The sequence below is a fragment of the Melanotaenia boesemani genome, chromosome 18, assembly GCF_017639745.1.
Source record: "Melanotaenia boesemani isolate fMelBoe1 chromosome 18, fMelBoe1.pri, whole genome shotgun sequence".
Taxonomy (NCBI): Eukaryota; Metazoa; Chordata; class Actinopteri; order Atheriniformes; family Melanotaeniidae; genus Melanotaenia; species Melanotaenia boesemani.
The window spans coordinates 8,141,774-8,167,883 of record NC_055699.1 but is presented as its reverse complement, the minus strand read 5'-3'; the positions used below and the strand labels follow the sequence as shown (position 1 = coordinate 8,167,883).

At 36.7% G+C, this 26,110-nt stretch overlaps 1 protein-coding gene across 4 annotated transcripts in view; it reads left to right on the top strand.

Moving 5' to 3' along the window:
• Nucleotides 1-17,694, top strand: part of LOC121629281 (cadherin-7-like) — a 34,091-nt gene extending 16,397 nt beyond the window's left edge. The window contains exons 6-13 of one of the 4 annotated variants that reach the window (XM_041968923.1): nucleotides 737-927; nucleotides 4,784-5,037; nucleotides 6,228-6,412; nucleotides 7,662-7,783; nucleotides 8,083-8,200; nucleotides 10,852-11,103; nucleotides 13,566-13,608; nucleotides 14,238-14,279. In XM_041968923.1, the coding sequence (XP_041824857.1) occupies nucleotides 737-927; nucleotides 4,784-5,037; nucleotides 6,228-6,412; nucleotides 7,662-7,783; nucleotides 8,083-8,200; nucleotides 10,852-11,103; nucleotides 13,566-13,579 (1,136 nt within the window). In that variant the 3' untranslated portion in view covers nucleotides 13,580-13,608; nucleotides 14,238-14,279. Of the gene's footprint in view, nucleotides 1-736; nucleotides 928-4,783; nucleotides 5,038-6,227; nucleotides 6,413-7,661; nucleotides 7,784-8,082; nucleotides 8,201-10,851; nucleotides 11,104-13,565 lie in introns of all 4 variants that reach the window. The other 3 variants (XM_041968920.1, XM_041968919.1, XM_041968922.1) reach the window with 3 other exon arrangements.
• Nucleotides 17,695-26,110: the final 8,416 nt, after the last annotated feature.

Genomic DNA, 26,110 nt, shown 5'->3' with positions numbered 1-26,110 from the left:
TCTGCGTTTGCATGTGTACATGTGCCACATGCTGGGTGAATTTAATCATTCAAACATGAAAGGACATTTGTCATGACCTTTGGAAACAAACCGAGTCTTCTCAGCGATAAACCTCACTAAACGAATGCAGTGGGAAGAAATCAATTCTGTGGTAGTGAAACAGCAAGGATGAAGCTTTTAACTATTAATGCTAAATTTGCATTCATTGCAGGTGCCAGTGTATCCCATGGATTCCATGTTCAGTCAAAAGGCTCTATAAATATTGGATAGCCGCACTTCACTTTGAACTGTGCCCTCTGCCTTTTCACATAATTGCAAATTATTATCAGCAGGGGTTTCTTTTTCTTTTTTTTTCCCAGGAGGAGCAGCTGGTTGCCTGTTGAGTTCCTCCTGTTTGTGGCAGCCATCCAAAAGGAGTCGCTCAAAGACACAATCACATTTTCTCATCTTCTTATTAGAGTTAGGCTGGGATTATGTGGGGTTGCCACAACTTATCTGTAACTCACACAAATTGACCCTCCACCACAATGTTCTCCCTTCTTATCGCTTTACACACCAGCTGTCTCTTTACTGGCTATTATCAACTTACTGTCAGGTTCGGTAAACAGTATTTTAGTGGAGAAACTTTTTTTATTGGTCACTTTTTGTCCAATGTGTCATTACATCCTTGTTTTGCATTGCTTCTAATATCATAATCCAATTGTCCCCTTCTTTTCAAAAACACTTGCTTCTTTAGATGTGTACTCCTTTGCTGTCCCAGAAAATGCAGCCTTAGGCACCACAGTTGGCAGGATTATGGCAGAGGATGGAGATGTCGGCATCAATGCCAGAATGACATACAGGCTGGAGGATGACCTAGAAGAAAGTGCCACTTTTACCATCGAAACAGACCCAGTAACACAGGAAGGCGTGGTTCTGCTAGCCAAGGTGAATACAATTTAAATTTCCATCTTAAAGTTTTAACTTTCTTTATTCACACAAAAGGCTGACAGCTAAGTAGGAGTAAACCAAACTGAAAGAACTCTGCAACAGAAGCTGTCCCTTTTTATTTACATATGAAAACCAAACACCTACAGTCCCCATACACACATGGGAGACGGTGACAAAACAGTTTTTTAGTGACATGAGAACTTTTCCTGGGACTAGAAATTTAAAAGAAATAAAGGATTACACCTTTGATTACAGTCAGAATGTTGATAATTTAATTCCCTTCGTATTTTGAAGTGTTCTTAGGTAAGACCCCAAACCATAAACACTACCCCTATTACACCCACTAATGTAAAGAAAAAGTGCTGCAAACTGTATAACTGAGAAATTCTTTGGACTTCCTTGGCTTTGAAGAAAGTCAGCAGGGCGTTATATAAATATAGTCAATTTATCATTTATCATCTTCACTCTAGTCAACATTGATGGGAACATAACACTTGAATGCATAGTGAGGCTACTGTACTTGGGACTGCAAGCATCTTGTTACAGAGAAACACATTTAACTTATGTAAAAGCAATTATACTGAAAACTGGTAGCTCACAAAGTTTTGGTCTATAGGGATGACTCCTGCATCTCTTTCAAAAATAATTATCTCATAATTTTGTGCTTATAAATTATTGTGGTTCAACACATTTTTAACATACAGTGCACTGCCATCCCTTCATATTGTAGTCTACAGACTTGTCCCATTGGACAAAATAGTTGGGGGATGTGACTCCACTTCAGAGCACTGAAAGCTACAACAAGTGTGCCCAAGTAATGGAAAATTATTTAAACAAACCAGTTTTAATGTAAAAAAAAGCATGAGGTAAAAACTGGTTGCCAGTTCAGACAGAATTACTGGACTCTGCTGCTATACTCACATGATCTACTCATTTCAGTGCTGTATTTAACGGGTGTGTATTTAACACACCCGTTTTATCAGGCACTGAGCACATGGCTATAAACAAAGTAATTGTAGAGCCTTGCACATTCAGCCTATATGAATAAGAGATGAAATCTACTCAGGGAATCAGGTGAAAAGTATGATACTTCTCTTTATGAATGACCTCATTATTATCACCAAGAAGTTAAAAAAAAAAAAAAAGTTTTTCAGTTTTTTTCTAAATTCTGACATGTTTCAGAGACCACTGTAATGGTGATTGACAATTATTAATTCATTCAGAGTGCAACTTCACCCCCACCTCTAAGGCTCAAACTGCACCAAAATGCATAATTCTGGAACAAGATAAATGGAAGCCCGACCGAGCTCTGAGAGCTGAAACAGTGCAAGTGTCAGAGCTGATGGGAGCAATGTGTGAGTTATAACACAACGCAGTAAGGGAAAAGATCACAAAGGCTACTGAAGAAAAACATAAATCTAAAAAATTAGCACTGTTCTTCACATTCACTCTATTGTAAGGGCTAAGAAAGAAGAGCCGCCCACCTTCAGCTGCAAATTTCAGCTTTATTTTAAACAGTGGATAGCACAGTTAACCCAGGTTCAACCAATTAAATGTAAAATTTTATAAATTTGCTCAAAATGTCAATATTAAGCCATCCATTGATGTGTTTTGTCGAAGTAAATTTACAGATTTTTACAGAAACTCTCAATAACAAAACCATTTAAAAGTCTTGAGCAACCGCTCATTTCTTTATATATTCCTGCTAAGAACCCAGATTTTATTATAATATTTTAAAGTTATCTACAGCAGTATTTTCATATGCTTCCTTAAGGTTTGTCAAAGGTTTTCTTTGGCTGCTTTCTCACTCATTTTCAATCAAGTCCTTGTACCCAACAATTTCTAAAGGAATGTTTTTGTCTTTCTGTTTGTCTTTTTACATATTTATTTTTGTTTATTCAGCTACAACACTGATCTATGACAAATCTAAACATAAAAATGACCTAATTCAAGGGGTTTTGTCTACGTATGAAAAAATGAAATCAAGAAATTATTATCTTTTGAAGACATATGCATAATTTATTTCCACTTCTTGAGTTCCATCTACAACCCAAATTCCAAAAAGGTCTTGCACATGTAAAATAAAATAAAATAAAATAAAAATAACAACATATATGCCCTAAAAAGTGTTTAATATTTGCAAAATACATTCAGAAAAATAAACAAATTAATAAATATTCAATGTAAAATGCAAAGATCTTGAAGATCCCACCATCTACAGTGTATAATATCACGCAAAAAATGAATAAATAAAACAGAATCAGGAATAATCTGTGTGCATGGGGACTAGTCTAAATGGTGCTTCTCCTATTAAGACCCTTAGGCAGCACCATATTAAAAATAGTCATGATTTTCTCCTGGAATACAGCTTGCCAAGGAATCCATAAATTCAGATTAAAGCTATATCATGCAAAGAAAAAGCCATATGTGAACAAGATCTAAAAACAGTGCTGTCTTCTCTGGGTCAAAACTCATTTAAAATGGTCTGAGGCAAAGTGTAAAACTGTTCTGTTGTCAGTTGAATCTAAGAAACTGAAATTCTTTTTGGAAGCCATGGATGTTGTGTCCTGTAGACTAAATCCTGTTAATTGATCACTCTAAATTCTCCCTAGGAGTGAGAGTGAATAGCTGTTTGTCTGTCTGTGTTGGCCCTGTGAAGGACTGGTGACCTGTCCAGGTTGCACCTTGCCTCTCACCTGCTAAAATGCTGAGGCTCCAGCTTTCCCATGACCCTTCATTGGACAAAGTGGTATAGATAATGGATGGGTGGTACATAAACATCAGCTCTGATCCAGAAAACAGCATATTTCAGCAAGACACCGCTAAACTCTAAACTGTATCCATCACAACTTTGCAAGAGACGCATCCAGGTGCTGAACTATCCTGCCCACAGGCCAGATTTTTCATCATCAGAAAACATTTTGGTTTCCCTTGAAATGAAAATCCAGCAACAGTTTGACAAAGTTTTGCACCAACAAGGTGAATCCCGACTAGCTGCTTGCAGATTTGGCTTACCTCAGCGAGATGCACCTCAACCTTCAGTTGATCCATCTACTGTTCATCAAAGCTTCACTAGAAATGGTCTCAATGACAGAATGGCCGCCAACATGCCACTAAGAAATATGCTGATGTACACAAAATGACACAATAAATGAGGTGAAAAGCAGTGACAACATTTTTATAGAGTGGTGAATCCTTTCCAGAGCCTGTCTCAACACTATTCTAGCAGTGTGGGATCATCTTGACAGAACGGAACAAAAAAGCATCTAAAGAAGAGCTATTCCTGAAGATTACTTCAAGAAAGTACAAAAAAAAGTTTGTCTAAGAATGTTAAAGTTAAGAATAAAGGTGGTCAAATAAAATATTGACTAAAGGTCTCTCACAACAGTTTTTTTTTTTTTTCTTATAGACTTTTTTATTGTAAATCTTCAACAGTAAATACAGAAATGAGAGGTGGTTGAAGACTTTGGTGCATTTCTTTTCATAACAGATCAAAATCACAGTTGGATGTGACGTATCTTTAAATAACAGGATACTGTCCATAAGATTTTCATTTAGATAGCATGATGATAAAATTGAAAAATATAAACATATTGACTCTGCCTCTGAATCATTTTGAGGAAATGGTAATGGTCTGCATGCTGTTTTGTTGTTACTAGCTTCATAGTTAATCAAAAATACAACATTATTTAAGTGCATGTACACAGCTCGAAGCCTATTGACAATGAACAATATTAAAATTCATCTTCATCTTGCTGCTCTCAGTGAAACAATCATCTTGTTGGTCGAGGTTAATAGAAAAGTTCTTACTTCTTCTATTGATGATAAACAAAGTGTTTCTTTCCTTTCACAGACTTTGGACTATGAATCCAAGAGACGCTATGTTGTGGCTGCAGAGGCAGTCAACAATCACGTTGACACTCGCTATCTGACTCTGGATGAGTTCAGCGACAGGACAACGCTCAAGATTGTTGTGGAGGATGTAGATGAGCCTCCTGTTTTCCTCTCTGCAGCCTACGAGTGGAAAGTTCCTGAAAATGTGGCCGTGGGAACAGTGGTTGGCAGCGTTAGTGCCAGAGATACTGACACAGTCAACAATCCCATCAGGTAATGTGAACTGTCTAAAGAAGGAAGAATGGCATCTGCCATCCTGCATCCAACAACCAGCCTGATAATGACGAGGTAGACACCCAAGCTGGCGTGGGCGCAACATCCTGAGACAGCTTCCTCCACAGGGTGAAAAATCATTCCATTTCAAAAAGCGTTACCGGCTCGGTGCATCCATTTTTACCCTTGATCTCTGAATACCCTGAACATGGTCATATTTATCTCATATTACTTTAGTGGGAAATGAGCCCTCCTGAATAAATCATGACATTTTTTTTTCTTTTTTTTATACCTCACAGGCTTTTCTATCTATTGCCAAGGTATTATCACAAAGCAACGTTGCTAGGACGTGGGAATGTAATAAAGCCCCATAGGAGGTGGCATATGGAATTGAGATTTGCAGTCATTTGCAAGTGAGGCACGTTGCAGAGGAGACTGGTGCCTGTAGTCCATCTCAGCAGAGCTTAAGAGTGGCAGGTGCTGCATATCATCCTCAACGTAGCGTCTATTACTGTCCCTCTGGTGACAGTGTCTCATTGATTAATAAATTCAGGCTGACATTTTAGGGGTTTCCACAGTTCTAGTCAATATGATTAAGGTTGCTGTGGTCAAATTGGCTTATTTCCCATGTTGTTATCAGCAAAGTAGCTCACAGAAATTATTCATTACTTCATTGCCCTAATACATTGCGGTGTTATAATCACTTAAGTGTTAAAGGTATGATGAGTCAACGGCCTCTGCAATAGCAAAAAAAATATTTCACTTTTACAAGAAAAAAGAAGGTGGATGGTTTGAGGCTGATAAGTGTTTGTTTTGATTTTTTTTTTTTTTTTTTTTGCATAAAAATTTGCATGTCCTCACAATTATTCACTATCAGAAAACAAGACACACATTATTTACTTTCCAAAAACATATTAAATTTTCTCATCAACCTGTTTTTAATGTTTTTAGGCTCCTCACAGACAATGTTCATGGTCAGATTAGAAATTGAAATATTCAATTAAACAGACTGGAAACACACCAGTGTGATGTGGAGTTTCCACTGTGCTGTTCTCACTTTGTCACACCAGCTTGTGTGTTTACTTGCTTTGTTGGATATCTGTAAACAGATTTGAGAAAAACATAAAAAAAAAAAAGAGCAGTTTGCCTAATTAATCTCCTTGTGGTTTCTCAATGTCTTGTTTGCCCAGAAAACAACCTTTCCTGCTAAATGTGCCTTGCTGTGAATTTCCATCCAGATACTCAATTGACAAGAGGAGCGATGCCACAAAAGCTTTCAAAATAGACCCGAACAATGGAACCATAGCAGTCGTGAAAGCTTTGGACCGAGAGACTGCTGACTGGCACAATGTTACTGTTGAAGCCAAAGAAACAAGTAAGAAGGATTTCCTGTTTTGTTTTGTTGTTGTTTTTTATTATAAAAAATATATGGCCAATATTTATAATTTGACAAATTAAAAAGTACTACAGGTTTTAAGCTACTTCAGCTTACAAGTAAGTATTCTTCAACTGAATACTGCAAGCTATCTTTTAATATAAAGAGACAACAAAAGCTATAGAGCACATAAAAATATTTAGATGAATGGTTTGCAATTAAATAACTGAATGCATGAAATATTACATAATAATCAGCACATATTTTATGAGAGAAAGCTCATGACCTTTGTTAATGTGGATGTTCTTTTAGTCTCTTTCAGATCTGGTTGAACCCATATCTTCTCATAAAGTTCAACTTATTTTAATTGTTGGTTTACTTTATTGTTTCCATCAGATTTTCCATCTCAGCAAAAGGAATATGCTGCAATCATAGACAAATATTACCACATCTTGCAGGAGAAGTAAATGTGGTTTAAGGCAGTGTGATCTAAAAGAGAGCGGAGTTGAGGAAGCTTGTTTCAGATGGTGAAAGAACTGAAAGGTTCCACAAAAGGCCATTGTGAAGTGAACGGTATTTAATGTAAAATAATTCAGAATAAACCAGAAAATTAAATTACAGAGTCTGAGATTATCAAAATAGTTACCTGTATGTATTGTGCTTTTTCCATCAAAGTTTAAAAGCCTTAGGCCACATTTCTTTGAAGCAGTGATGCTACAGAAGCCCTCATAGCTAAAGCATTGATTAATAAAAAGAATACATGTAGGTTGTTCTGTAAGTAGTCTATTGATTTTTTTTTGTCTACAATTCCTGAAAAAAAATGTAAATATTTGAGACTCATCGGGTTTTCACACGTTTTCATCCAATAATGCTCGTTGAGATGAAAATATCAGCAGAGCTGTTTCAAATTGGCGCCTGGTGACAGAAACATTAAACTTCCTTTTTCTTGCACTTAATTTGGTTGAATGTTTCAAGCTAAATATTTTTAGTTTTCATCCATTCTTTCCATCATTGAGTGTACATGTAAAGGTCGGGAAGCACTGTTTTCTGTTTATAGTTGATTTAATTGATTACTGTGTTGTGGTAAAAGCCGTGTAAATGAGATGCTTTTTTATTTTGCTGCACAGTTGTGATGCAGGAATACAAAACATTTATCAGTCTTAAGTGTTATTTTGACACACCTTTTACAAAGCACCTGTGATACATGCACCCAGTGGACTCCAGCAAATGTCTATCTTCACTACTGCAGCGCAGAACCATTTATCCTCCTCTGTGGTGATGTTCATCAAAGTGCTGGACATAAACGACAATGTGCCAAGGCTTGCAAGAGATTACCACCCATATATCTGTGAGGGCACGCAGGCGGGAGAAGTATGTATATTATGATGTACTGATGTTCATGATTTATTGAAAAGCTGGAAATCAAAATGCATAAACATGGTCTGTAAATGTTCCTATTCCACTATATTTTATTGCACCACAGCATTTCTGTCGCTCTGTGTATCCGTTTAAACAACAACTGAGTGACAGTATTTAACTAGTATACCTCAGTATACCAAGATGATGTTCTTTTTTATGTTTTTATGTATAGGCTATTAATTTTCTGTACATTACTAAAATTAATATAAGTTGTGCTCACATGTTTCATTGTCTGTGTTTGTGTGTTGCAGCTTATTCAGCTTCTCAGTGCTGTTGACTCGGACGACCCTGTGGACGGACACCACTTCTACTTTTCCATGGTCCCTGACAAGCACATCAATCCAAACTTCACAATCAGAGATAATCAAGGTTACATTCACTTTCGCAATACTGCTTACAAATAAAACATATCTGTCAAAATACCCTCATATAATAGATGCATAGTAGCCTGATGTGTAAGAAAGCTCCTTTATTTTTTATTTTTTTTATTTTTTTTACTTGTCCTGTCCAGCATCATAGCAAGCAGAATAATAATCTGGTTGCTGTATCGTGCTGAACAAATTTGCTCTGCCAAGGGGAGGCCTATGGGTGAGGCTCCTCTTGATAATGTGATTAATTTATTTATTTATTTACTTTGAATCATGGAATCTATGTAATCTTGCTGGACCTGACTGGAGGGGACAGAAAAAAATGGAAAATAGCAAAAAGAGCAAAAGAAGAGAGGAGACAAAAAGATCAAAGACAGAAGGCAATGACCCTTCAATCCACACCATCACCAGACAAAAAAAACTGTACATGAACACACCAGAAAATTTCCTACAACTTTTACAAAAACAGAAACACACACACAGAAAAAACAGGGCTGCTAGTCATTAAGAGTTTTTAAATAATATCCAAATCAAAAAGGCATAACAGCGACCAGATACTAACTCACAAAAAAAAAATAAAAAAAAATAATAATAATAAATGATAATAATTATCGCTTAGTATTAAAACCCACTGGATGAGAAACAAGGAGTGATTAGTGATGAAGAGTGGTGAGTGAGATCATGCAAACGCGACCACGCCTCCACGGAGGCCAGAGGCAGACCAGGGCCAGAGACCCGGGCCCTCAGCAGCAGATCCGGAGCACTGACCCAAGCCACCCCACCACGAAGACGACTCCAGCCCCACCCGAAGGGCGGCAGAGGAGAGCCCCAGCAAGAGCCCCCCACGGTCCCGGGGCACAGGCCCCAGTGGGCCAAGATCAGCAGCCGCCGGCCCTGCCAGGGACCAGCCACCCAGGGCAACCCAAGCGAAGGGCCCAGGGCCCCAGGAGCCCAGAGGTGGCCGCCCCACCCCCCAAAGGTGGAGGGCCTGCAATATGCCTAGGACCAGGTCCCTCCAGACAGCCACCCTTCTTCAGTTATTATCAACAAGTTCTGCATAGAAAAAAAAAAATTAAACACTGATGTACAGCTAGCAGCTAGCTAAACTAACACTGGTTTGCAGGGTGCAGCATTGTCTGCAAGCTGAAACCTTTCCTCCTATTTTTTTTTTTTTTTTTCCTTGAGAAAGCCCCATGATTTCATGGAAAATGCAGCTGGCTTTTCAAACAGTCAAAACGTAGTGAGCTTTGAGCTTTTTGTCTCACAGAACTATTGTTGCACCTAGCAGTCCTTTCATTTCTTTGGGGGCTCTCTGAACACCAATAACCTTCCATCAATTTCTATCCTACATGAAATTACCCTCAGCGCACTGAAAACAAAACTTTTAAAGATCTGGAGAAACTACACTTTAGAAGAAACAAGCTACTGAGTTAACTAGCCACTAACTTATACATATACGTTCACACTAAAACCAACTGTTACCTTGCACAGGTTTGCCAACGTTTAACTCTGCTCACAAAAGGCCTGTTCCTCCTCAGTTCCAAAAAAAAATATTATGTTTAACACCAAGATGGACAGTATGCAGAACCACGTTGGCTTCTTTCCCCTGTTTCAAGATTTTGCTAACAAAAAGCTTTCTTCAAATTTGCAACACATGGAAATAGTTCTCAAAATATTAATGTATTGCTCTAAAGGAACATTAGATTCTGACAACTTACATCATTACAGTTTGAATAATTTCCCCTTAAAGCTCAGTGAAGCAGCTCCTAAATGACTCAGTCCTGTTGCAGTGAGACCCTTAGCATAAAGGAAGTCTGTATAATTATTCCTCTTGAAACAAGACATGTCACCCTGCAAATTACGGACATTTTCTGTTAAAGGCTTTAGGCTGTGGAGCAAATGAGCACACAAAATTCCATCAAACCGTATTTACAGTCCAACATGGTGGCTGCAATGGCAACAGTGAGCTAAACCACAGGCTTTATAAGTGATGGAAAAACAATATGAAGGGATATTTTTTTATTAAAAAAATGATATTAAATAAGTTTAAGCACTCATTAGTCCTTCTGATCATTTTGGGATGAGACTGTTTCGTGCCTGACAGTCTCTTAGTAAACAAAAGGGGTTGCTTTAGTAGTCAGAGAGCAACCCATTTTTAAAAGTTCATGATGAAAGAGATCAGTAAAAATAGAGCAAACAACTTTAAAAGAAATGAAGTATGGAGCGTCTTTAAATATGATGAATAAGTTAAAAGGAAATGTATGCTGGAGCTGCTTATGGGTGGTTAGCCAGCCAAGCACACCAGTCCAGTCAGCAACAAGAAAATGAATAATGAATCCAGAGGAGACACATTTAATAAAAATACATTTTCAAATGCCACAAGGCTTATTTGGCTCAAGAGAAGTTATTGTTCAGTACCTTAATGAAGTCTAACAGAAGTAGACAAAACTCAAACAATTTTTTACTAAATGGTCTGATATATGCTGCTTTTAAAAATGTTCAGCCATTCAGAGAGCTTGGCTCAGATTCCAAATCCCATTAGCTGTGTCAGCTCACTTGGTCTTGGTCTCTATTTTCATGCACCTGAAGAGCAGGACTCCTGTTTTTAAGCAAACTTGGAAGTAAATCTTGCACTTTTCACATCTCTTTTAGACAATACAGCTGGCATAGTGGCCCGCAGGAGTACTTTCACCCGGAAGGATCGAACACAGTATCTCCTGCCGGTGGTGGTGGCAGATAGTGGTTCTCCAGCTCTCTCCAGCACCAACACTTTGACCATCAGTGTGTGCAGCTGTCAACCTGCTGGCCATTGTCCCACAGGAGGAGTCGAGGCCTTCGCTCTGTCCATGGGGGTCAGCATGCAAACCTTGTTAGGAATTCTGGTCTGTCTGGTCACTTTTACAGGTAAACAAACATTTAAACATGCAACTTGTTTGCATCTCAGAGTGAAAAATGTTACTATGGTGTAATAATAGGTTGTAGGAAAGGGCAAGGAGAGTAGAAGTAAGAATTTCATCCTGTTTTGGTATTAATCTGGCTTTAAAGTAATCTTGGTGTCTTGTAGAAATTTACAGTCCATGATCATTTTTTGAATTTTTGAATTTTTTTGAATTTCCCTTTGGGATTAATAAAGTATTTTTCATTTCATTTCATTCATTTCATTTCATGTTTATATGGAACCCTAATATTATGATCAGAGGCTGGTGATACCAGTTGTCATTATATGTACAATAATACCAGTTACTGCAAAATAAATACAGAAGATTTTCCAGAAGTGCTGATCTGGAGTTGTGTATCTTCAGATATCATCAAAGGCGACTACAGGATGACTAAAAATTGGTTTCTGTAAAATCTTTGTGCAAGTTCCTCCAAATATCAGCATGATTGACCAAAAAAAAAAAGAAAAAAAAACTAGATTAATACTTCTGAGAACCTTATTGTAAATGCAGCAAGCTTGGTTCACATAAAGAAAGATTCAAACTAAACAATGAGTAAAATACATCTAGTAGCCTATTTCATGTTTAAAAAACAATCAGTATCTAAAAAAAGTGTTATTTTGAAGTATAGTTTAAATTATATCCTGTCATTTTGACAATTCAAAACAAAGCAGGAATAAAATTCCAATATTTAACTTATCAGGACATAATTAGACATTATTTGATATTAACCTAATCTTTAAATTAGGTAAATTCTTATTCTTAATTTAACAAAAAATAAATACACTTAAATGCAGAAGCGGTGTGTGAATTATGACTGTTCCAGCAGGAATTAAGACAGTTAGTAGAAGCCAGGTGGTGCTAACTAATTGCACCTGATTAACTGATCATCAGCAAATGTGAGCACCTCCTTTAGAAGCAGATCATTTTGGCATTTTGTAAGTCTGACGCAGCCAAGTGTGTGTGCACACCATGCCAAGGAAGAAATACATCAGATATTGTTACTGCCCATCAATCTGAGAGAGTTTGTAAGACCATTTCCAAACAATTTGGAGTTTACTCTGAAAAGATTATTCACTAGTGGAACACATTCAAGACAGCTGCCAATCTTCCAGATCCCAGAAAATTCCCCTCAAGGTCAGATGTTGCAGTTAGAAAGAAAAAACAAGAGCTACATCACACTCTACAGACCTCAGTTCGATCAATAAATGTTAAAGTTTAGTGCAATTAGAAATAGACAGAAAAATGTTGTCTTGTCAGAGTTGCTGTTAGAAAGCCTCTTCTTTCTGAAAGAATATGGCTGCACAGTTGTTAAAGTTACAACTGAAGAAACCACTTCTGCAACAAAGTCCTTTAACCCATAAGAGCCCGACGCGACATATTTGTCACATACAGTTTCTGAGACTATTTGTTCAAGTTATGGTATAAACTTTGCTCAAAATCCTGTTGAACACAATCTCATACTTGTCTTCTGTCCTCTAATAGATCCCCAGAAGCAGAACTCCACATTGTAATATTTTTATATTACATGGTAATAAATGCACTTTAAATCAGCCAAAAAAAAAAAAAAAAAGTTACATTTTGTTAAAAAAATCAAGTTTTCTTACCATTTTTTCACGAGTCGGGCCTTTATGGGTTAAAGGTACAAGAACTAAGTAGAGATATTTGACCACAATGAACAGAAAATTACTTCATAATGATTGCTTCAAGTTACTGCTGCTAAAGGTTATTCTATTGAACCTTGGGGTGTAGTTGGTTTTTCACACACTGTTTTTGCATTTTTGCTTCGTTGTTGTTAAAAGAATAATTATATTTTGTAATATATTGCATTGTTGTTTATCTGACATTGTATTTACCTCATTTTCAAATGAGGACCAGGGGAGTTTTTTTTTTTTCTGTTTCACATGATTATGGCCATAGTCTGGACATCATGTCAAAAATAATGGTATCATTAATAACAAAATGTATTCTACATGATATTAAGGATTTTCTGATTGCTGTGCAGAAATTGCTACCAGAGAAATCAACAATAAAATGTAAGTGTTCCTCCCAGAAGTACATAAAAACTGTTAGAAGATGCCAATAACAGAACATCTGCTTTACTCAGAGCTCAGCTATGGTAGGTAGAATCATCTAAGAGGAATGTATTGGTCGACAAAGATAATTAGGGTAAAAACATATTTTAAATTTAGCATTTTAGGCATTTGCAGAGCAGAATTTTAATAACAAACTGCTCATTTGTTCTGTATACCCCCCGCCCCCCCCCCCCCCCAAAAAAAAGAAAAACCCAAAAGTGTGACTTGGTCTTCTAAGTTGAAGAGATAACTGGTCAATCAAACTGCAATACTGTTTATTGTAGATCTGGAAAAAAAGATAAATCCTGTAGTAACTGAGCTGAAATGTCTTTCACAGAAATCTATTCTTTTTCAGCAATTGCGAGCTAAAGCAGTTCCACCTGACATCACTTTGGGAAGTATGTGAGTGTGTGTTAAACAGCAGGGTTTTTCATTAACAAATTTGCACTTTCATTCGAATCTGCCTTTTTAAAACTCACCAGCGTGCCTTTAACACACAATTTTACACCGCCGAAAGCCTGCAGAGCAGCGATGTCAGGTAATGAGTGTATTGGTTGCAATACATCAGTACCAATGCCATCCTGGGACATTGATGGGTTTGCATAGTGAAGAGCTTTATTATGACCTCAGCTGCTTTGTGTCCTCCCTGTGCCCATCACATGAAAGATTAATGACGAAACCAGCTATGCTAACACTGTGAGAACAATAGCCTGTGAAAGTGCAGAATAAAAAAAAAACAAAACAAAAAAAACTCTGTTTGTCTTCTGTGCCAAATGGAGCAATAACAACAAAAATAGCTTAATGTGTGAGCTGAAATTAAAAAAATATAATTTATTGCCTAATTATCCCTCATTTTGAATCTTGCATCCACAACAAGTTGTAGAAAAACAAATCTGGCTGCTATTATTTTCAGTACACTTGTACATTCTACATGCATGCTCCATCAGGCACCGTATGTTGTGTTTTCTCACTAAGCTCATGCCCTGGTGTTTAGCTGTAATGATCTCCCACTGTGTCATGTCTGCAGTGCTGTCAGTTCTAATGCTGATGGTGTGGAGACACAGGCGGAAACAGCGGGAGGGGCTGCATGAGGAGGTGAAGGAGCTGGAGCTACCGGAGACCATATCACAGAAGGTGCTTTATTACGGGGAAACAGCAGAGGGAGGAGCTGGCCTGGACTTCTACCAGCCCGTAGTACCATTGCGCCCCCACCCCAGGAGGAGGGAGAGAAAGCTATGGAGGGAGGATGTTAGAGCCAGCATACGGATGTCACTTCGGGAGTCACACCTCATTGGGCCTGAGGACGAGGTCTTCAGGCAGTTTATTCTGGACAGGCTGGCTGAAGCCGATCAGGATCCGTATGTTCCACCATTTGACTGCCTTCAAACATATTCATATGAGGGGTCAGGGTCTCCCACAGGGTCTTTGAGCTCATTGGACTCTTCAACTTTGGAAAATGAACCAGAGCAACCTGTTTGTAATTCTAGACAAACTTTGACAAGACTCACTCCATGGTATGGAGGAGCAAAGGAGGACACAATCTTCTGAGAACATCTTCTATTTTTAAATGACTTTTCACATCAAATCTGGGTGATATAGGAGGTTGAGTGTGTTAAGTACAACATTTTTGGAATAGCTTGCCTGATTTGCCCTATAAGCATTTTGTTTTTATCTTTGGGCATACTGAGTTGGCTTTCCTTCTCTGTTCTCAGGCTTTATGCTATGCTAAACATAAGTCCTTCATTCTAAAGATAAAATCAACCTTTAGTGCTGGCGTGCTTCACATATCTGGAGCAATTTTCATTTGCTGTATTGTTTACTCTGTTTATAACTTAAATTATGCAGTATATATACAGTACATCATTTGTGTCACAATGTAGCTTAAAAGCATTAATTATTTATGTAACTAAACGATGGTTATATTACATAACTGTGCTTCAAAATCCAAGGCTAAAATGTACTGATATTCCATTATGCACTAAAGCTGAATGAAATAGCCATGTGACAGAAACCACTAGAAAAAAAAATAATAATAAAAAATAAATAAATAAATAAATAAAATTTGCAGTTCTACCAGCTTTTCCTGGACCTCAAAATCTAAGTCAATCCCTAGAGGCTATAAAGTTTGAATTCCTAACTTTACAGAAATAAACACATTTAAAATAAACTGTGTATAATTGATGTAAAAATGGACCAACTTGGCTGCAATAAAGGAGACATTTTTTCTCTCCCCCACACATTTTTTTTTTTATTATTATTATTTATTTATTTATTCAGCATATTAATGCATCTTCTATTTTTTTTAACTGCAATACCAAAGACAGAAATTAAAACATTTTCTTTTAAAATTAGGATTTTACAGCTCTTTTCATTGCAGTTGATTTTGAGGAGTGGGATGAGTGACTCATTGTCATGCCCCTCCCTCATTATGCAGAGTGGGCTCATGACATCATCATTTCAGGAAAGATGTGCATGGATTGTAAATACTCAAAAGAAATTGTGTCATTTGTAGATTTATTTACCTTGCAACCCAATGTAAAATGAACATTTTTGATTCCATGCATACAAAAAGTCCTCATATTTTTAGCACATACACTGAAACTCGTCTCCGTGCAGCCTCAGTTTAACAAGCTACTGGCAGAGCATTGTTAGCTTATTCCTTTCTTAAGTAAACTCTATAACTGCTGATAACAAATTGCTGATAATAGTGAAGCTAAAACAAAAAAAAAGAAAGCAAATCTAATATGATTTGAATTTCAAGTTGGTTTGAGATAAGATTAAGAGGGTGGGTTATTCTCTGAACAGGGAGTGTGATATATGTATATTTCTTGTCAGACTGTTTGAGTAAGACTTCACATACTCAGAAACATGCTCTTGAGAAGTAAAATAAAAACAAATATTACGTAACTGTCAGATCTGTCCCTTTTATATCACTTCTGTCGCCAATCATCGACACCACTGACAGACTCTGTGTGTACTTCATAAACCAGTCAGTGATGTTGTCGTGGTTACACTCATGTTTATATCCATAATGTACACACACTGCAAATTTCAGTCTTGGTCTCTTACAAAATAACATGCAGAAAACTCTTTGAGCTGTATCATGTTTTCCTTGTAGAGAAACAACATGTGTTAATTCAAAGGTTCAAGGGTTCAAGATTTGCTTTATTGTTCCCAGTGGGGCAACTGATTTTTCAGCCCAAATGACAGCCAGATAACAACACAACTATAACAAGACTAACAAAACAAATAAATAAAAAGTCACCTCACCATAGTTAAGTGCAATGGCCACACAGAAAAAAAGAGTTTAAATCAGTTTGTCCTTGCCCGTGGCAAATCTACGACAACGTCATAAAGTTACCATGAAGGCAACATTAATATAATCCTTTAAAGTTTTTGCAATAAATTTGTAAGCAGCAGGTGTTTGCATATGAGCTGAAACAAAGGAGCATTAACTTTAATTTAAAATCAGACTACAAGAGTACCAGATTCTTTAGCTTGTTGGCTTCAATATGGCAACACTGCGTTTAGCTAGAACAGTGGTTCTCAAAATGTGGGGCGGGTCCCCCTGGGGGGGCATGGCAACATGACATGACATGACATATGGGATTGGGAAAATGCAGCAGACAAACTAATGTTTTGACAACTTGGGCTCTTGGAAACAAGAGTGAGAGTGTGCTAGTCCACACTCCAGATCACTTGGTGGCAGCAATGCACCAAGTTGTTGTGCCAACCACCCAAAAATATAAATAAAAAAGAAGAAGAACTACAGAACAGAGATCAGGGTTTAATGAATGCATCAAAGGTAGAAAAGAAATAGAGAGATGGAAAAAAACAGGATGAAAGAGGGCAGATATCTTGCTCCTGGTTTAACAGTAAATGTGCTTCTTATTATATCTCCCTTACGTCTGTGATGTTATGAGTATCAGTATAGTAAGTTATATATATATATATATATATATATATATATATATATATACCTGGTGCCCTCATTCTGTTTATATAAGGGTGGGGGTGTTGGGAATGTTTATTCCTCCAAAGGGGGGCATGGTAGAAAAGGTTGCGAACCACTGAGCTAGGAGCTTTGTCTGTTGTGTTGCACTAAGTGCAGAGCGGGTTTGCTGTACTGGTTTCTGTTGAAAGGCTCTGCTGTCCATAAAAAGTGGACTGTGAGAACAGTGTAAAACGCTCTTTAAGCTGAAAGGAAACACAAAATCGATACACTTCTCCTTTGGTTTGCCGCTTTAATGCACCGCATGCTCATTGCTCTTTAAGTATTATTTAATTTTCAAATAAAAATAATTGTTTTGATGTATGGTTTATTTAGTTGCTATTTTATATTAAGCAGTTTTGCTCATGACAGTTGACATATTGTGCATGCATTTGTACTTTGTATGATGAATAAATTTCCCATGTAAATGTTTAAAACATTTTTGTCATGATTACCCCTACTCTTCAAAATATTATAATAAATGCAAAGAACATATCCATTACACATCAGATCTTTAACATGTATTATGCTGTATGATGAGCTTTTCTGCTTTCTGTTGAGTACCCAGAGACCAACTGTTCTGCTCATGTTGGCTAATCAGCAGTGAAGAGGGCAGATGGGTGACTAGCTGCATAACTTCCAGCAAAGTGAGGTTGCAAGAGGAGAAAAAGTTGACCAAGAGTTGATTTAAAATAAAATGTGTTAAAGAAGTGAAACTTTCGGAACAACATGAGCAAACAAGAATAGTCTCAACTTGTCTGGGTGTCTTTTTTCTTCATGGTCATTTGATAAACACTGCATGCAGCTGCGTGGGTGGTTGCTTGTGGCATAACTTTAGGTAATTGTGTAGTGATCAGGTCCAGCCCCATTCACCTACTCATTCACTAATTGGGCTGTTTTCTGGTTGCGAAGGTCAAAACTTAGACCAAAGGGAATATTGTTCTCACTTTTGAAGGAAAAAACAAGAGGTAAAACACAAGGTGATGGAAATATCTAATTGGCAGAATTTATTCAGTGTTTTCTCTCCTGCTTTGGTTACATGTATGAGTAGGCGCAGCACTCAGCAGGACAATTTCCAGCCATCACTGCAACCCGAAGTGAGTTTCAACTAGCTCCCACTGTTGGAAGCTATCTATCTGGCCAGAGCTTTTTAGGCTAAATCCCTGTCTCACAATGGCTTCTAAGACAAAGGTGTTCATAAAAAAGCCTTTTTACAGTCTTTTCAAACCAATCTTCACCATCCAACGTGTATTGGACAAAGCTTTGATAGAATTCCATTTTCAATAGTGCCTTAATGTCAAAAGTTATTCAGCTCTTGGTGTCATTTAACCTTCTGAATTTCTGCTATTATCCATGGTGAATATCACGGGTAATTTAACCTAACAGCCCTTTTTTTTGTGTAATTATACCCATTACAGTAACATGAAGGATTTCACTCCATCAACTGTTTCTGTTCTCTGCTTTCCTGCACCAGTTTTAGATTCAACTCCTCTTTTCAAACTCAGAGTCAAACTCATCACGGAGCGCCACAATGCGCACTAGAGGGTCTTTGTGACGAACTCTCATTTGGCAGACAGTGAGTTGATTGAAAGATGCCTGAAAGGATTTGAGAGACATTTCTTCTTCCATTAGCACCATGTATGCCTTAAGGTTTGGCTGAAGAGGGAGCAAATGATTTATATGCAGTTTGGTAATGTGACTGTAATTACAAAGTAGAAAGATGAAAATATGGATGAGATTCTGAGTTTTTAAACACTGTTTCAGTGAATGTATCTTACGATGAAATTGTATCTTATAAAAATGCTACTGGTATTTACTTTTCTCCTAAAACAAAATGCTTATGAAATAGGAAAACTACTAACAGGTATTGTTGAAGCACCAGCAGACAGTTCTCAATATTTGGTCAACTTATGTCTGATTGGCTGCAGCATTTTGATGGGTTGGTATTGATTATTCAATTATTGTAGAAAATATGAATATTAAATATGCAAGTTTTATAGGAATTCATCAGTAAGGTATGGAGGAAAGCATGAGCTAATCAGTGGATAAAGAAGAATCAACCAAACCATCTTGATATTTCTGCTAAAACAAAGACAAAGAAGCTGTATGTTTCCCTGATGCAAATCTAATACTTTCATTTGAACACAAACTACTCTGAGGACAAATATGGGTAAAAGATTCCCAATTAAAAAAATGATAAATTCAAATAACATTGAATCATTAAGCTACAGACTTGGATAATAATATCTCATCCAGACTGAATCCAAATCACTAATGACAACTAGAGTTCAGAAAAACAGATTTTGTTGTATGTCCTAATAAAAATGGACTGGTATCATTCACATTCAAACCGATGCTTGCCAAGATGCCCCACTTTACTTTACCAATATGATTTCTATTTGCTTTTCTATATTTGCGATGACAGTGATTATTGACACATGCTGTTAAAAAGAAAATTAAAAAGCAGTGCTTATATAAAATAAGATAAAAATAAACAGATGTCTCCAGCAACCAGTTGGATAAATAGCCTGGCAGTTGGTAAAGTGTTTCAAAGATGACACATGTGAAGACTGCCAACATGTAAAGGACTCAGAACAAATGTCTTGCATGCTAGATATTTTGGAGGACCAGGCTGGTAAAGAGTTGATATGTTAGCTTGAAGCTTTACGTAATGAGAAGTAAAAGAAGGGGTGAATGGGCATAAATATGGAAAACCAGGAGGAGAAATAGTTTAAAGAATGCCAAAGAGAATGGTAAAGAAAGAATGATTTGCCTATGAAACTGAATAGAATTCGGTTGGACTTTCTCAAGAAAAACCCACGAGTCACATATTCCCAACATTAACTATCTGTATAGACTTGCAAACTTGGCAAAGCTGTAGAAAAAAAATCTTCCATCTCTCTTTAACAACTAGAGGCTTCATATATAAACCATTTGCATGCACAAAAACATCATGCACATCAGTTTCCATAAACAGTTTGGTATGTATAAAAATAAATGTGATGTGAGAGCGTGCAGACAGAGCTGAAAACTAGCTGCAAAATGTGGGACCTCTCAAAATGTTTCTACTTCATTTACTGTGCTATGTACTATATGAAAAATCATTATCATGCAAGGATATTTATAAATGATCTGATAATTAATCAAGCCTTAATTTAACATAAAAACACCCTATATTATCTTTTCCATTTCACAGCTGTACTTGTACATTTTTGCCTTTCGCAGGAAGTCAGAAAGGTGTATCTCTGAAAAGATGACAACCTCACAACAAATGTGACATTCAGGGCAATTATTAGAAATAAACTGGTACACGTCCTTTATTCATAATGTGTTACTTCAGTGAACAAAACATATATTCATGTGCATCTTTCTTTTCTAATTCATTGCAAATGTTTCTCATAGCAAGTACTGATGATTTTATTTTGTGGCTGAAGTGTTTTTTTCAAGATCCTGACCCTCAGTGGGGTCATGAGGTACAGAATGGTCCTGTGGTATCAAACAGGCCGCTTCTCTGGAGATACTGGACACACTCTGATCTTCTTTTTTTTCTTAGCTCGGATATTCTTGTTGGGGTTTTCATGGCACCAGAGTTAGCTTACACTCTAAAGTCTGTGTGTGTTAATGAGATTTTCTACTTGTTAAATTACTTAAAATTAAAGCATCATCTTGCACAGCAACCTGTGTCAGCCACTTTATACAATCACCACTTTTCTGACATTCATATCAATGTCAGACCTCTTCTGTGCCTTTATCTGAGGTAGCTGCAGTAGCTGAAAAAAGCACTCTTCCATTAAATATTTTTACTTTTCTCTCTGTGATCAGCACTTCAGTCTCAAACTCCATGAACTTCCGCTTCTTTGCAGGATTTGTCATTTTTGATTGGATGCTAGATAATAGACAGTTGGAGCATTTTTCTTGGTGTAAATAATTCTCATATTTGGTGACTACACCGTGTCTTAATATTTTGAATAACTTGGAGCTACTTGTATCATAGTAAAACATTAATGACAAGATGGAGACTTCTCTACATGGAAGCTGTAACAGCTTGATAAAGATCAGTCAGACAAGCTGGATGTTAAGTCTGGGGAAATATCTTTTGGTGTGAACTTGGTGGATGCTGTGGGGGACTTGGCTTTTAGGCTTTCAAAAACACTCAGCAGTGATGTAGATTCATAATATTTTGAGATATTTTTCCTCTGCCACATTTCCAGCCATTTTTAACTCACTATTTTCTGATTGTGTTCAATACGGGGTCTCACTTTCTTTCAACAGAAGTTTTCAAAGAATTATTTCATGCAAATGCACTGTAGCATATGTCATAATACTCAAAAGTACAGTATCCAGCAGTACCAGGAGAAGTCCTTCACTTAGAGAAATCTAAATAATGATAGAGAATGAAATTGTGCACATTAGAAAAAAATGTGTGCATAAATATACTGTTACAAATATATATTTTTATAGTGCCTCATCAGTGCCTCACTGACAGTGTAAAACAGTGTCTTTATCCCAAGAAGATGACTTGTTGGTAGATAAAAACTATTTATTAACATCAGTTAGATGGTTTAAGCTCTGTGGATGTTTTCAGGTTTAAAATGCATGATTAAAAAACCGGATCCGGTAAGAGTTAATACCGATGTAATATGTAATAATATGTAATATGTCAATACCTGCTCATTTAAAGACTGACTTCATGTTTTGTTGTCAGTTTTGTCAGAACAAGTCGTCTCTGTCGGGCAATGTCTATAAGATTCACATCAAGCATGATGGCTGAATTTGAGTGGAATTGTAAATATGTTCTCATAAATTAATTACATTTTATTTATCAAGTTGTGATTTCAAGCAAACCCAGAATTTGGGACAGTAAGTGGTATGCACAGATATCATGATAATGAACAGTTAACTACATTCACCACATTTGATTATTAGCAAAGAGACACCAGCAAACGTTTTCCATGTGTGAGATTTTACTTGTAATCAGACTGTTTTCACCCCAGCATGCGTGCTAGAATCACATTTAACAGCAGATGCATTAAAGGATTATGCAAACTTTAATGTTGTAGGATTTACAGAATACATTTCCTGCAAGTTGTGTCATAAAAGTTGGGTCGATTAATGAGCTTCCTCTCATTGCGATGAGTAAAGAGGATTGTCAGTTGAAATGAATTTAATAAGCAAGAAAGGCGTGCATAAACTTTGGAAACTTTTGTTTCTTATCAGAAGCTAATTGGTGGCAGTTAGTGTGTGTAAAATCCAGCACTCTATTCAAGATATTTAACACCGGTGCCATTAAGGAACTGTCCATTTAATAAGCATGTTACTCGCTCAAACTAAAGGACCTGTATTAGATCAACAACTGATGATTTCCCACTAATTGTTCCTCCCACAGGCAATTGTTAAGCCATGAAACTCGGTGCTGCTCAAAACGTTGGATGTCTTAACATTGTTTAAAGTATGTAAACAGGTTATCACTTAAAGTTGTAAATGTGGGAACGTCCAGCAGCTATTTACTCCTTCAACATAACTGAAGTTCATATGAGGCAGCAATAAGAAATGTAACAGCAAAGAAAAATGCAGCATTCACAAGCCACCTACGGCTGAATCATTAAAGAAAGCACCAGTTTTATAGTTTTGTAATATCAAGTTGGAAATTTGAGTAATAAAAAAAATAAAAATAACATAAAGATTGCAGAGAGAGCTGTCAGAATAGTCAAAATAAATTCCATTTACTGTCAACATTTTAAACTATGATGTTGATGGCATGAATGCCATGGAGCTATTTTACCAATACTAACCGTAGTAAAAGTGATTACCATGGGGGCATATGGTGGTGGTGATCCCCAGCTCTAAACCAATTCACCTCTGAGTGTGCAAGTCCTGGAATTCGTTGGAAATGCATTTTCTAGGAAAAAGACAGAATAGTGGTCTTTTGAAAGGTTGCCAAATACATAACAAGTTAGCTTTAAAATGCTGTTACACTAAATCAACATGGCAAACTGGCATAGATGAGAGGTTGTGTTATGCCAGGCAAACAAAACAGCACATGAACACACTGGTCAGGATGTTTAGTCAACAGTTGCTGCAAGAAAACATAATTCAGCTGCGCAGAAGGAGTTATATTAATGTACTTTATACAATAAAGGGAACCAGAAGTCAGGATTACTTTATTGTCTTCAGTTTCATCATTCTACATGGCCACGCTGTTGTGAAAGTCTTGACAAGTGATGACTTAAAAGAAGAGTGTGTCACATGTTAGATACTTGTTTGCTTTGTGTTATCACTGTTTCATCTGTTTTATGAAGTCATTCGGTATGCTTAAGAGCCAATTAGAGTTGAGCTCCCTCAGACGGAAGTGGAGGAGCTTTCTCAAGTCAGTTCAACAACATCAACTATTTGTACAAACAAAATATACAAGCGACAGATGTGTCAAATGTTGATGTAAGCTATCTATTCCAGTTCAGTTAAATAGTAATGTTTGATAGACTCTATGTTTTGGTTTCATATTTATGAATCATATCCAAATGATCCATCTCTCTCCGCCTACTGATACAGTGAAAAGATTAATATCAAGCATCTTTTGTCAGCTTGGTCTATGGGAGCCCACAGGGACACACAGGTAGAAGAGTATATCCTAATGTTAGCTAGCATAGTTGATAAGTTGTCTGAAGCTAAGTCAAAGGCATGGAGAATGCAGAGAAAGTTCTCTGAGTCTAACAGCAACCAATATATATTTTTATTACAGATATTTACCTTTTATCTTATTTGATACATAGAGTTTCTAAGATCTATTTACTACTTTCTACTTTGCTCAAAAATGCATTGTATACAAACTGATACTTGTCTTGTGTTCCCTGGTAGATACATTTGCACTAAAACCCCACAGTGCTACTGTTACATTAATTAAAAAAATATTTTTTCTATCCATTATCTCTTGGGGAAGGCTGTAAAGGGTTAATTTTATGAAGCTTACGTATAAGAGCTTAAAAAAAGCTGTGTTTTTAGTTAATAATTAAATACAGAAGGAGCTGCTATAAGTGTATACCTTAGGGAAATATTTTCATATTGTTGTCAAGTTTATTTAAAGGTTTCACTGAGATTAAGTAATTTATCCATCTCCAGAGTATCTGGAAGAGGACTTTGCACAGCAGAGCTACTTCTTATGCTGTCCGACAATGAGGAAGAGATAGCAAGAAAATCATGGTTTAAAAAGAAAAAAAAATCTAATTAAGAGTTTAAATAGAAATAATAAAGGCATTAACTATTGTGTTAAAGGAAAATATTCTCTACTAAGACGTCCAATGACACCTTTTCAAGGAATAACAATACTGTGTAACTGTGTAATAGATTTTCAGAGTTTAGCTTCGCACATCTTGTCATTTTTTTCTTCTCTTCTCAAAGGGCACAGCTGAATTTACAAAGAAATACTTCCCACTTATAATTCATAACACATCCACTTGATCTGATTTCATATTGTTCTTTCCTTAGGTCTGTAGTATGAAACTACTATTATGGAATACCAAAGGCCTCGGGTCCAAAGTGAAAAGTCCCATTAATAAAGAAGAGATTACTTTCACTTGCTGTCAAGGCCCTGTGCTGCAAAAGGATTGATGCTCTCACATTAAATCAGCCCCTTGAAAGGTCCTTCTAAAACTGTATGAGTGCCAACTGTAGGTGATTTTTTTCCTCTATTATGTTTCATTTTCAGGGCATGTTCAGTGGTATTATCAAAGTATTGATATTGGGATTTTGCTTTGTTTGTTGGTCTGGTCATTTTAAAACAAGAAAAAAAAACTGTGTATTTGTCTTTTTTTTTCTAAGTATATTTTGCACTTTCTTTCTTTCTTGTTCTCCCTCCATTTTCCTCCTCACAGCCACAGGGCTTGTTGTTCACTTTTTGTTGTCTGCACCATCATTCAAAATGCAGGGCTTTCTTCTGACAGGCACTGAAGCAAGGAAATGAGAAATGACTTACACAGTTTAGCTCCTCTTCATTTTCACTTGCCTTATTATTATCAAACACGCACGGTAACGTTCATGCACACACACACACACGTGTGCACATCCTCATGCACACTGCACTTCCTTTCACAGATGATTAGTGAAGTCTCCTCAGCAAAAAGACACCTAAATCTGTAAAGTGGTGAGAGGTTTTTTGTCAATGTCCAACCTCCATGACGTACTGTAGATTTATAAGGCTTTGACACTGCAGAGCATGATGGGCCCACACACCTCTAATTAGCTGTCGCTCATAATTTATCAAAATCTAGATGTAAATAATAAATGGAAAAGTTATTTTATTTGGATTGTCTTGTCAGCTATAGACACTTAATACATCACTGAGACTGGATGTAAACATGCGTTTATAATTACAAAAAAATGTGTCCATCAGATTTAATTAACACATTGGGGGCTAAAAGAGGTCGGACCAAATTGTTCCAAATTTGGTCAATAGTGTTTTTACCTAAACTTTCATCTGGAGACAGACTATCTATATTTACTTATCTATTCTTGATTTAGAACATAATATCCTACTGTAATTCTCCTGTTAGTTACCACACACAGATTATTTATTTAGGTTTACTAAAGGCAAATCAATCAAGCACCCAATAAAGTGAAAATGTACCAACATGCAGACCATATGATAAAAGATGAATAACTTTAAATAAGTTAAGAAAATATTGTTCTAACCTGTCAATTAAAAGAAGAGGACTTATGTCCTCTCTGGCCACAAGTCAAACAAACAAAACCTGTCAATGCAACAAAACACAAAATCATCATCTCAACATACAAACTAAAAATTTTGCTGTTCATAATAAGGAGAAACTTAGGGCTTTGTAGGTTTTATACTTAGATGCAATTTATAAGATGGAGGTTTCCAGCAGGTGTCAATTGAAGCTTATTTGGAGTACAAT